The sequence below is a fragment of the Vipera ursinii genome (assembly GCF_947247035.1).
Source record: "Vipera ursinii genome assembly, chromosome: 7".
NCBI classification, from domain to species: Eukaryota; Metazoa; Chordata; class Lepidosauria; order Squamata; family Viperidae; genus Vipera; species Vipera ursinii.
In genome coordinates this window covers 18600304-18613734 of record NC_139521.1, presented here as the reverse complement: position 1 = coordinate 18613734, position 13431 = coordinate 18600304, and the positions used below count along the sequence as shown (strand labels likewise).

General features: G+C 39.8%; 1 protein-coding gene across 1 annotated transcript in view; it reads left to right on the top strand.

The window, feature by feature from the left end:
- The window catches only part of GABRB1 (gamma-aminobutyric acid type A receptor subunit beta1), a gene marked incomplete at its 5' end in the record, with an annotated part of 140821 nt that extends 129945 nt beyond the window's left edge, over nt 1-10876 (top strand). Inside the window, 2 exons of the mRNA XM_083366933.1 lie at nt 7438-7679; nt 10452-10876. Coding sequence (XP_083223059.1) covers nt 7438-7679; nt 10452-10799 — 590 coding nt within the window. The 3' untranslated portion in view covers nt 10800-10876. The remainder of the gene's footprint in view (nt 1-7437; nt 7680-10451) is intronic.
- Between the last annotated feature and the right edge of the window lie 2555 nt (nt 10877-13431).

Sequence of the window (13431 nt, the reverse complement as noted above, 5' to 3'; positions counted from 1 at the left end):
TGGACTTTGAAAAGCAGATAGGAGAAGGGCAGATGCCTTTGGACTCTGGGTCTGGAGGCGATTATTATGGAACCCATGGACTGCAAAAATAACAAAGAATTCTTAAACCAAATCTTACCAAAAATATCATTTGAAGCCAAGATTGCCAAACAGAGACTGTCATTCTTTGGCCATATCATGTGAGCTGACTCACTTGAAAAGACAATCATTCTGGAGTAATCAGTGGAAAAAGAAATGTCAGAACCCATTCTTTTTCCTGAGAGGGGGAAATCTATTTCATCTCTTTATTCTATCTTACAGAGGGTTCTGCCATTCTCCTGAGGGGGAGGGGGAAAGGCTTTGTGTATATTTCTCTGCTTTGCTACAATGTATCCTTTCTGCTAATTCTGCAAACTTACTCTTTGAACTGTCTCTCCCTTGATGTTACCTTGGGGGGAAAAAGGAATGTGCCTTCGGCCATCTGGCTTATCTCTTGCTGAGGAAGAGGTGTGAAGACCCAACAACATTATCACAGGCATGGGAATGGACCCTGTTATCAGCTCCTTTTCCACATTGGACCTAAATCGTGAGGATTGGCCCATTCAAACTGACTGGCTGAACTATTGGGGTGGGGTTTACTTGGGACTCTTTAACCTATTGATCTGAGTGGGAAATCCTCAGATCCTGCCTATTATGCCTGCTATCAGCTTCTCATAATAAAAGTTTCTTTTGGAAAGAAACTGTTCCAAGAGCCCTGCTTTCTTAGGATGCGGTTTTGAAGTGGGCCCTGATATTAGGCAGGATCTGCAGTAAAAGCCAGCCTGGAAGGAAGACTCTTGCTGGGAGGCTAAGCAAATGATGTCAGATATCAGAATGGAAAGGGAAGAACCTGCCATGGGAGGGGAGATCTCCCACCTAACAAACCCCAGACGATACAGTTTATTTATTTGTTTGTTTGTTTGTTTGTTTGTTTATTAAATTTATATGCCGCCCTTCTCCCTGAGGACTCAGGGCGGCTCACAACAATAAAAATTAAAAAACATAGGATGAAAAGTTTTTTAAAAAGAATTAAACAATAAATACAATAATTACGTGACAATTTAAAAACCCTGATAAAAACCCAATTAAAAACCATATTCAGTCCAGACCCGCTTGTTGGAACAAACAAGTCTTCAGGTCACGGCGGAAGGACCGAAGGTCAGGGGTCATCCGCAGCTCTGGAGGTAATTGGTTCCAGAGGGTCGGCATGCCCACAGAGAAGGCTCTCCCCCTTGGGGTCACCAGCCAGCATTGTCTGGCCGACGGCACCCTGAGGAGGCCAACTCTGTGGGAGCGAACTGGGCGATGGGATGTTGACAATTGCAGCAGGTGGTCTCACAAGTACCCCGGGCATAAGCCATGCAGGGCTTTAAAAGTTATTACCAGCACCTTGAATAGCACCCGGAGGGCAAACAGAAGCCAACACAGCTCACGCAGGAATGGTGTAACATGGGAGTACTAAGATACTCCCATGAGCACCTGCGCGGCTGCATTTTGCACCATTTGAAGCCTCTGGGTGCTCTTCAAGGGCAGTCCCATCTAAAGAGCATTACAGTAGTCCAGGTGAGAGGTGACGAGGGCATGAGTAACCATGCATAGGGCATCTCGGTCCAAAAAGGGGCGCAACTGGCACACTAGATAAACTTGTGCAAAGGCCTGACTGGTCATGGCCGTTAAATGATCTTCCAAGTTGAGCCATGAATCCAGGAGGAAACCCAAGTTGTGAGCCCTTTCTGAGGGGGGGGCAATACCTTCCCCCCATTAAAAGAGAAGGAACTATCTTGATCAGAAATTTCAAAGATGGCCTGAACTATGACCTGTACAATGCCTGCATCCCTTGAGGGAACCCAGACTGACTCCAATACTGCTACATCCTGGCCAAGGAAGCGAAGATCGATTGGGCCAGAAGGCAATGACACACAGGGAGATCTTGGGGGAAGTCACCAGTGGAGCCTTCCCGTGAACAAACAAAGCAAGCACTAACAACACTGAGAATGACAGAATGCTTCAAATGCAGAAAAGAAGACACCACACCGCCAAGTGCCCCTCATGTACCCCTGTCTGTAAGCCTGAATGAGCCCCGGTCAGGAAACTGGGGAAGACCCCAAAAAAGCTGAAGGAGATGGCCGGGAAAAGCATGGAGGTCATTGAGTTCCCCACCCCAACAAAACAAGGGAAGGGAACTTTGACACCACCAGAAGAGCTACTCAACTCATCAGATGACAACTTGGAGGATGAACCCCTGGTAAGGGGACCCATCGCACCCCTCACCAGAACTGTAGAACTGTTTAGCCCCAGAATGCTTGAGAGGGTGGCACTCAGAGCACTAATAGACTGCTGCCTCATAAGCCCACCTGCTGCCTCATAAGCCCAATGTTAATGGGGAAATTAGGAATTCCGGTGAGGAGGCTGAAAAAACTGATCTCATTTGGTTAATTAAATGGGCCCATTGAAGGGGAGATGCCAGCCACAATTGCCACACTGCCCATCCAGCTCAGCATAGGGCATCACATAGAGACTATAACATTTGAAGTGACCCCTGGCATGGAGTGCCCCCTTATTCTGGGCAGGGCATGGTTAACAAGTGGAACCTGCAGGTGGACTGGAGGTTGGGAGAACTCAGATTCCCAGATGTAAATGCAGCAAGAACCCTGACTCAGCCCTGAAATGGGGAAGCCCCTCCAAAAGTGTAGTGGTGTGGGGGGGAAGGAGTTACAAGACATCCCAGAGGAATACATGGACTTAGCTGAAGTATTCAGGAAGGAGAAATCTGATGAACTGCCCCCCACCAGCCCACAGACTTCTCCATCAAAAGCCTCCCAGGGGCGAAGTTACCCAAGCTGAAACTGTATTCTATGAGCCCATGGGAGGTAGAGGAAATGCAGAAATTCATAGACAAAAACCTGGAAAGGGGTTTTATCCAACTGGCAAAGCTAAAGACCGCAGCCCCTGTATTATTTCAAGAAAAGAAGGATGGGACTCTTTGCCTCTGCGTGGACTATAGATCTCTGAATGCAGTGAGTGACAGCAACCTATACCCCTCCCTCTCATGAAAGACATGCTAGCCCACCTATCAAAAGGAAAGATCTTTTCGTAACTGGACTTAAGGGAGGCATATTACAGGATTAGGATTAAAGAGGGAGATGAATGGAAGACAGCTTTCAATTGCCCCTTAGGATGCTACCAATTCGGGGTTTTGCCTTTCGGCCTTCAAGGGGCACCCATGGTATTCATACAATTAATAAATGATGTGCTCTGGGAGCACCTGTATAAAGGGGTGCTTGTTTACCTGGATGATATCCTGATATTCACTGAAACAATGGAAAAACATGTGAAGTTAGTCAAAGCTGTACTGAAAAAATTCCAGGCAGCTCACCTGTATGCCAAACTATCTAAATGTGAGTTCCACAAGGAAAAAAATTGAGATCTGGGGTATTGCATCTTGCCAAATGGCATAGAAATGTACCCTGGGAAAGCCCGAGCGATACTAGAATGAACTCTGCCCTGCACTAGGAAGAAATTGCAAAGCTTCCTTGGATTTGCAAATTTTTACTGGCAATTCATCTCCTCCTTTGCACAGATCACACTGCCAATTACTAACTTACTTAAGACCAAGGGGGAGGGAAAGCTGAAACCAAGCCATCCATTGAAATGGACAGTACAATGTCAAACCGCATTTGAAAGGTTAAAAAGACTATTTTCCTCAGAGCCAGTTTTAAGGCACCCTGACACTGAGAAACCTTTTGTGATCCAGGCTGATGCTATTGACATGGCTGTGGGGGCAGTACTATTACAGGATAATGATGAAGGGAAATTGTAGCCTTGCGCATATACATAAAAAAACCTCATGGAAACAGAGCAAAGGAGGGCAGTTTGGGAGAAGGAAGTGTATGCGGTCCAATGGGTTCTTCTTATCTGGTGGCATTTTCTGGAGGGGAACAAAATTCCTTTCCAGGTGTGGACTGACCACAAGAACCTGGAAGCATTAAAAACACCCAGGAAACTAACCTCTAAGCAAGCGAGATGGTCACAGCATTTTCACCAGTTTAACTTCACTTTAAAGCATTTGCTGGGAGGAAAGAATTTCTTAGTGGACGCATTGTCCAGATTGCCCCAGTACAATAGCAACAGAACAGAAATAACATACCCGTTATGCCATCAAGACAATTAGCAGCACAAGTCACCACCCAAACACAAGCCATTAGTGAGCCAAGCAGGGATTGAATTCAAAAAAGAACTGGAAACCGATGAATGGTTTCTAAGCCACAAGAACCTATGCACAATGACTGATGGCTTACCATGGGTGGGAGGGAAGCTATACATCCCAAAAAACTAGAGACTGACATTGATGCAAATATGCCATGACTCTAAATCAGCTGGTCATTTCGGATTCGTTCAAATTTACACCTGATGAAAAGGCAGTTTTGGTGGCCATCAATAAAAAAGGACATTGAAAGTTATGTGGACAGTTGTCCAATCTGTGCTGCCACTAAGATAATGCAAGGAAAGACCCCAGGCTTATTGCAACCAGTAGCAACCCCATCAGTGCCTCGGAGGTAAATTTCTATGGATTTTATTGTGGAGTTACCAGAAAGTGGGGGGAACACAGTCATTTAGGTCGTAATGGACTTGTTCTCTAAACAAGTACATTTTATCCCATGCCAAAAAAATCCCCAATTCAAAGACACTTGCAAAGCTATTCATCCAACATATCTATCGACTTCATGGAGCCCCACAACAAATCATTTCAGATAGAGGAGAGCAGTTCACATCAGAGTTTTGGACAGCATTCCTGGGACTGTTGGGGACAACCCAGGGGTTGTCATCTAGTCATCATACACAGACGACTGGTGGGACTGAACAGTTGAACTCAGTACTTAAGATGTTTCATTAATTACCAACAAGACAACTGGACCAACCTGCTCTCATTCTCAGAAGTCGCTTATAACAATGCAATACATTCCAGCACGGGGTACATTCCAGCACAATTACAAAATACATGGCCAGTTGTGAGCAGGGCATTAGATGAAGCTAGGGAAGCATATAAAATCCAAGCAGATAAAAAATGGAGCGAACACAGACCATTTACAGTAGGGGAGAAAGTTTATCAGTCAATAAAATACCTAAAATTCCTACAACCCTCAAAAAAGCAAAGACCAAAATTTGTGGGACCTTTTCCCATTAAAAGAATAATTAATCTTGTCACAGTGGAATTAGAACTCCCAAAGATGCTCAGACAAGTTCACCCAATTTTCCACTGCAGTCTTTTAAAACATGAACTGCAGTTGCCCTTAACACCAGCTGCAGCTCCTCCCCCTCCTCCAATTACAGTAGAAGGCGAACAACATTTTGAAATTAAAGAAATCCTAGACTCCAGAAAACATCATGGTTCCACCCTGGTAGCGTGGAAACATCTGCTGCCTTCCCAAAACGAGTGGGTACAGAAATGTACATTAGGGCCTCCCAACTCCTTAGCAAATTTCACACTGCAAAGCCAGATAAACAGGACTAATCCTTGTCTCCCTTTTTATGTTTTGTTTTCTACAGGTGGATCTCTCTTTCTTTTAAGGGGGGCAGGATGTCAGAATCCATTCTTTTTCCTGGGAGGGGGAAATCTATTTCATCTCTTTATTCTATCTTACAGAGGGTTCTGCCATTCTCCTGAGGGGGAGTGGGGAAGGCTCTGTGGTATATTTCTCTGCTTTGCTACAATGTATCCTTTCTGCTAATTCTGCAAACTTACTCTTTGAACTGTCTCTCCCTTGATGTTACCTTGGGGGAAGAAAGGAATGTGCCTCCGACCATCTGGCTTATCTCTTTGCTGAGGAAGAGATGTGAAGACCCAACAACATCATCACAGGCATGGGAATGGACCCTGTTATCAGCTCCTTTTCCACATTGGACCTAAATCGTGAGGATTGGCCCATTCAAACTGACTGGCTGAACTATTGGGGTGGGGTTTACTTGGGACTCTTTAACCTATTGATCTGAGTGGGAAATCCTCAGATCCTGCCTTCTCATAATAAAAGATTCTTTTGGAAAGAAACTGTTCCAAGAGTCCTGCTTTCTTAGGATGTAGTTTTGAAGTGGGCCCTGACATTGCCCTGACAGGCGATCCTAGTACCCATTGGTTGAACACAATAAAGGATGACACCAGGATGACCATGGCATATCTGAAAGAGATGGTGTGAGACAGAGGGGCTTGGAAAGTGCTGATCCAAAGAGTGGTCGTAGGTCAGACATTACTGAGTGGCTCATGACAAAATGAATGTGCTTGGGATTGATTCTTTTATCTTGAAGTCTAGTAGTAGTATGTGTAGCCAAACTAATTCAAAGAAGATCAAACAAAGATGAAATTCTGTATAGAAAAGTGTCACATCCAATATTCCATAAAAGATATTTTCTATATATAGGAACAAGGCTATGCAGGCAGTGGTTTTCCTTATGACTCTATGGAAGCAAAAGTTGAAGAAGCAGGATAGGAAGACTATTGATGCTTTTGAACTTTAGTTTGTTGAAGAACACTCCTGAGAATACCATAGGCAGCCAAGAAAGCAGAGAAATGAATCATAGAATCAATCCAAAATTCTCACCCGAGGCACAAATACCTAGGCTCAAATTATCAAATTTTGCAAATATTATGTGAAGAACAAGGAAGGAAAGAAAAGAGGATGTCCAACAGCCAGGTGGATAGGCTTGATTATATGGCAAATGTTATACCATTAGAACAAACAAAGGGCCTGGTTGGGGACAGATCATCCTGAAGAAAATCTGTCAACGTAGTCACTAAGAATGAAATGCAATTTGATGGCACATAATCAAATAATTAAATACTGCAGGTGGGAAGAAAACATGGTGAAGCAAATTTATCCCAAAATGTCAGAGATTTTTCAACAATAATGTATATCTGTCAGAATTATATACATTTAACTCACAAACTTCTATACAAAATCTTTGACTTATGCATATTAGACTTTCCTAGGAACATGTGCTCCTAGATCAAACATCCAAGTCAAATATTTTAACTTGATGAAATGTAGTTGTAGAGAAATTCCTGTAACTTAAGAATTGGCACATATTCTGCAATTTATGAGGCAATAAAATATACAAAATTTTATATATATTATTCAGAACATGGTACTTAAGCTTTTTCTGCCCTTAGAGAGAAACAAATTCATATTTTTTCCCATTGTCCCAAAGTTTTAAAGGTCTCAGTTACTCACTGTGGCAAGACCTCAGAGTTGTAATTCCCAAATCTGATTGATACAATGGAAAAGATGCTAAAAGGCATAGAAAACTAGAGCAATATAGAAATGGCTCAGACAGCAAGGTGGATGCCTGTGTTAGGAATTCTTTATGAAGTGGGATCTTCAGAAATGAAGTATGTCTTTAGAAAGGTAACTCTTTCCTTCTCTGTAGGAATCACCACTGTGCTGACAATGACCACCATTAGCACTCACCTCAGGGAAACCCTTCCCAAAATCCCATATGTGAAGGCAATTGACATCTACCTTATGGGCTGCTTTGTGTTTGTGTTCCTTGCTTTACTGGAATATGCATTTGTCAACTACACATTCTTTGGCAAAGGCCCTCAGCATCAGAAGAAAGCGGCAGAAAAAGCCACCAATGAGAGGAAGAAAATGGAGATGAATAAAGTTCAGGTAACCAATTTTCTGAAACTTGATATAGTTTCCTATTTATCTGGACAAGCATGGTTGAAGCAGAAGATCATAACACCCCTAACAAGATAATTTGTTAGTGAATACATATTACAAATGTAAATATGCTTTATAAAGTGGCCTAATTTCTTGTTTGGAAAATAATTTTTGGAAAAACAATTTTTGATTTAAAGAATATGAAAGAATTCAGAATATTCAATTGTTCATCATATCAGTAATTAGTGTAAGATATTCAATAGTCAGTTATTCTAATACCAGTATTTATTGTTTAAATATTTCTCTCAAAATTAGCCTACAAATATATTTGTGCATTCCATACATCCATAAATATATGTATAAAGCAAAAACTTTACAATTAGTGTGGAAAATCTGTTGATCAACTTACACTGATTATCTGTTTTTATTGTATTATGAACCTTGTTGTGAGAGTTTACTTTTTTTGAGAGATACAAGAAATATCAGAGTAAAGTAAATAAAGAATCCAACGAGATGCATGCACTTCAGTGGTAAAAAAAAGTAAGGTACTGCTCATAGACTGGAAAAATCAAATGCACAGGTACAAAATAGTACCTGGCTCAACAATAGTGACTGTGAGAGTGATGTAGGGGGTTCTAATGGACAATAACTTAAGTATGAGCCAGCACTGTGCTACAGCTACCAAAAAAAACCAATGTGATCCTGGGCTGCATCAATAGAGATAACCTCAAGATCACAAGAAGTAATAATAGGTCATCACTACAAGTTCCGAATAGCCCAATGATTTGCACAATCAGGTGGTTTGAAATGATTTAAAAACACATTTGAAAATGGAGTACTCTTGTTTGTAATGCTTTAATTTAAAGCACTAATTCATCCATTCTTGCCTTGTAATAAGCTGTGGGGCATACAAGTCCTTTAAGTGAAGGGGCCCTATAAATCACCAATTTAAAACATTAGTGCTCATGGTTATTTGCCTTTACAACAGAGAAAAGAAACGATATAAATTATTTTTACACTGTCGATGCAGTTGACTGTATAACAACATTTGGAAATATTTAATTTCTTTGAATGCTTGGTAATTAATACTTCATTGATTTGTTTGTTTACAATTCTAATTTTAAGGCTGCTTCAAGCCAATTCTGAACAATATATGATCTTAATTAATGTAATATACAGAAAACAATAGCAATTCAGAAAGAGCCTCATATAATAGAGAGAAATATATAATACCACCAAAACCAACAGTATAATCAAATAGACACACTGAGTTTGGTGAAAAAGCTAAGTTTTAAAAAAATGTTTAAAGGCTTTCAAGATCTGAATCTTCAGGAAGATGATCTGTTAGATCTTATATGGTAGGCAGAAAGAGAGATGCTGTTCTAGATATCACTCAGATATGTAAAACAGCATATGCATTCTAGCCTCATGAAACATTGATATTTATTTTAGGTAAAAGCATCCCTTCCTTGCAGTATTCATTGCCATTGGATATGGAAATTCCATTTAGTTCTCATAAACAGCCTAACATCTGTTAACCCACCTAATGATTTTTAAAAGTTTGATGTTATCTGTCTCTGTTTTGTGACTCTGGACTTCTGTCTATTTCTCCATTCAGGAAATTCCTACTTAACTGATTTCTCTGCCATAGGTTTACTGAAAAACATTTGATGAAACATTTCAGGACACAAAGTCTGGTCTTGTGGGTCACTGCCAGAGGCAGCTGCAGGAACCATTGCATTTGTCAAATTGACATAGCACGGCAGAACACGAGCTTTGTCTCAGTGGTCTGCCATAAGGCATGAACAAAAGAAGGGAAGCTTACATGGTATCAGGGTGACACTCTCTTGTCATTTGCTAGCCACGCTCCCATCCCAGCCACCTTGTAGATGCCACTAAGTACATCCCAACCTTACTGAGTGGCATCATTGCCCCATTTCAACAGAGAGCACTTATTCCTCAGTGACAATGTGTTGCAGGAAACTACCCCAAGTGAAACATATCACAGACTGTCCGTTTCTCTTCTTGATTTTGCTCAAATAATAGCTTCTATTCTAGAAATCATCAGGGTAAAAAGTGCTTAGATTTTAAGGGAGTAGCCATTTAGTAACTACCTCACTGAGCAATCATTCACAGTAACAGTGGTGATGAAAAGTACCTTTACATCAGTCCTCACATTTACAACCTTTATAGATTCGTAAAGTGAAAGAAAGCTGAAATAAATTGTAAGCACTGCAGTTTCTCTTAGTAATTGTTTCACTTAACTGTTAAGATTCCAGTCACAACTGCGGTCATTAAATAAGCTTAAGTTTCTGATGTACATCTCTTAATGCTGCAAAATTAATATAAAATTGACAATAAAGAATGTTGCCAATACCAGAAATGAAAGAATAAACTGAAACTGAAATAAAATGACAAATTTTTTAGGAAATCAGACCAACATTTTATTTCGGCAAATTCTCTCAATATTCCCTGAACAAGCACAATCTAGAAAAAATCCAGACTTGGTGCTTCTTACAGTATAGAACTTCAGATGTATTGTGCTGAAGCTAGTTTTGATTAATCTGAACTTCACTGAAAGCAACAGGACTATTCACAAATAAATAACATAGTTTTTAAAATGTCTTTTAAAAGAATGGACTTTCCTATTCTTTTTTTTTTTTTGTGTGTGGGGGGGTGTCATTCAATCTTGAGTGGTCCATTGTTTCAGGTAACCTGCAGGAATGTAAAGAGCACTAGTGATATAGAGACTCTCTCTAAAGTGTACCCCTCCTTTAGATTGACACTTGTGGGAATATCCTTCTTACTACCTTGGAAATGAGAAATGAAGTCAGCAGCTCCGATGTCCTTGAGAGTTTGAATGATCCGAGAGCCACCATGTACTCTTATGACAGTGCCAGCATCCATTACCGGAGACCACCTACTATGAAAGACCTCAACAGCAGAAGCAACTTGGAGAAACGTACCACCCACCAAAAGGGACGACTACGGAGAAGAGCATCACAGCTCAAAGTCAAAATCCCAGATTTGACTGATGTTAATTCCATAGACAAGTGGTCCAGAATGGTCTTTCCTATCACTTTTATTCTTTTTAATGTTGTCTATTGGCTTTATTATGTGCACTGAATTATGCTGTGATCCCTCCATCAAGTCATCCCAGACACCATTTTTTCCTCTGTTCACTTTCTGTCAACCTTAATGAAGGTTCGCAGTATAGAGTCCAGCTATTCAGTGGGCTAGAGTGTCCTTTTACTCATATCGCCCAATTTAAATCTTGTATACTCCAAAAAACAAAAGTATCTCTTTTAATATCTTATCGTTCTTTTAGATCTGCTTTCAATGAGCAATTATGTTGAAGACACAAATGCTTTTCTCCTGTTTTGTTTAACACTATTTCTGGTAATCTTTTCTTTTTCTTAACATTTAAAATGTGAAATTAAATTATGTCTAATCCCACCCCCTCCAAAAATCAGTGTCTACTGGCATCACAATAGTGTTTGCCGAATAAAATTAAAACATCTGTTTGCAAAGCAAGACAGATGATAGCTTCAGTCATATATACATTTACTGAGGAGACCCAGCTGCACAACTCCTGACAAATTACACATTAGTTTTCTGTGCATGTCTTTTATTATGAATAAGCTACCAGAACAATATACAATTTTACAGTGTGAAAAAGTACACAGATAGACAGAGGTCTACCAATATTGATGGGAAAAAGAGCTGCATTGTTAAATAATTTATTAATTTGTAATTTTCAAACATTTTTGTAAATTAAAATATGCTCCTGCTGAAACAGGCATATATATTTTTCAAACGATTAATGCTTTTAATACAGATCTTTTAATATTGGAGATGGTAAGAAATAGCTTAGAAAGAACATGGTTTTTCTCTCACACAATAAAAGTTAATCTCTAGAAAAGTAGTACTGCTATGATGAATTAATGGAATTCCTTTAAACAAAAGTAATTATTTTCTTCACAATTATTCCTTTATTCTTATATACATTTATATAGCTTTCATTAATAATTGACTACAATTCATACATTCAGTCAATAAGGATACCTTTATGCAGTGACAGTGCTAGAAAATATATATGCCAGTAGAAGTCTACAATACTTTCAAAGTTTTACTTTAGCATATTGATGTAACATAATACATTATGTTTTGCCGGAAGAAGAAAAAAATCCCTTCCACTTCCATTAAAGAGTACTTTAAACCTGTATCAGGTTATTGCTTTAACTATCATCCCTCTATCCCAGGAATCCTGGGAATTATTGTTGGGAGAAGAGGGAAAGACATTAAGAATTCCGTATGGATTATTTTTGCCAGATAATAGAAATTTACATTCCATGGGGAAAGCTATGGCTATGGCATAAACTTTTAAATGCCAAGGTGAATGTATCTCTAGTCACATCATTGGTTCTTTTATGTTTTTTCTTTAGCAAGGAACAACCCTAATGTCACCAGCCCAAGATCATTCAAACTTCAAAGCCCTTCTCTGACTATAATTGCTAAAAAACAAAAATCAGTGGCACAGATTTTGTTTTATTCTGAGGTGGAAAAAATTGAAATCTGACAATAAGCCTTAAAATGGGCTCCCCTTTAAAAAAAAATTGGGGAGGGCTTCCAAATTCCTCCAAACCTGGCTACTATATAGATGTGATTTGGGCAATACCATTTCATGGTCTTCAGTCTTCATTACAAAATTTTAAATATTGGCGGCATAACTTGGCCACCAAAATTTGGCTCATTACTATGGTAGGAGATAGAATGAGAAAAGGGGACCTTTAATATCTTCCTTCTTGCCATTCTAATCCAAATAAATAGCATTCTACCATACAACTACTATTTTCAGGAAAGCTGATTTTAGTATCCATAATAGTTTCTTCTTGATGCAAATAGCAGACATGAGAAAAATAATCCAAACTGAAATCAAGATGGAATGTAAATAATAAAAGCCTCCCTTTGATACTGCACCTTCAGATAACAGCCTCTGCTTTTGAGTTAGGGGGGTAAAGCATGCCAGAGTTAAGTAATCAACAGTATAGCAATTATAACCCTTTAATAGCCATACCAGATCTGGCCTGCAAACATCAGCAAAATTCCTGGATGGCAGACATGATCTTTTTGTTGCCATCTACTGGTGATCTGAATTTTTGCAGCACCGATAAATAGCCCCAAAATGCATGAAAAAAGAATAGTGTCATAAATAATTCAAGGTGTGTTATTACTTTATTATTTTATAGGGTAGAAGGCTATTTATTTTATGTATTAGTAAAACAATTAATAATTATTTTATGAGAAGAACATGATCAAGTACAATTTGGATCTCCTCCCTCCCTCCCCAATTTGGATGAATGACCCAGTTCATAGGGATATATTTCGATTACATCATCTTAAAGCTGGGTCCCCAACCCCCAGACCATGGACCAGTACTGGGCCATGGCTTGCCAGCAACCGGTCCACACAAACAAGCAAAGCTCCATCCACTAGATGCAGGCAGTACACAAAACCACGCCGCCTCCGGCCTGCAGAAAAACCTCTCTCCATGTAACTGGTCCCTGGTGCCCAAAAAGGTGAGGACTTCTGTCTTAGAGTGCCCCCATTGAGAGTAGCATTAGAATGGCACAATATTGTATTGACTGTATATTAAAGATCAAGTTTTTAAAAAATTTTCCTGAGGATAAGAAACCTTTTTAATTTAGTAACACTGATGTGTGGCCACATACAAAAAGCCTTAAGTTATATTCATTAT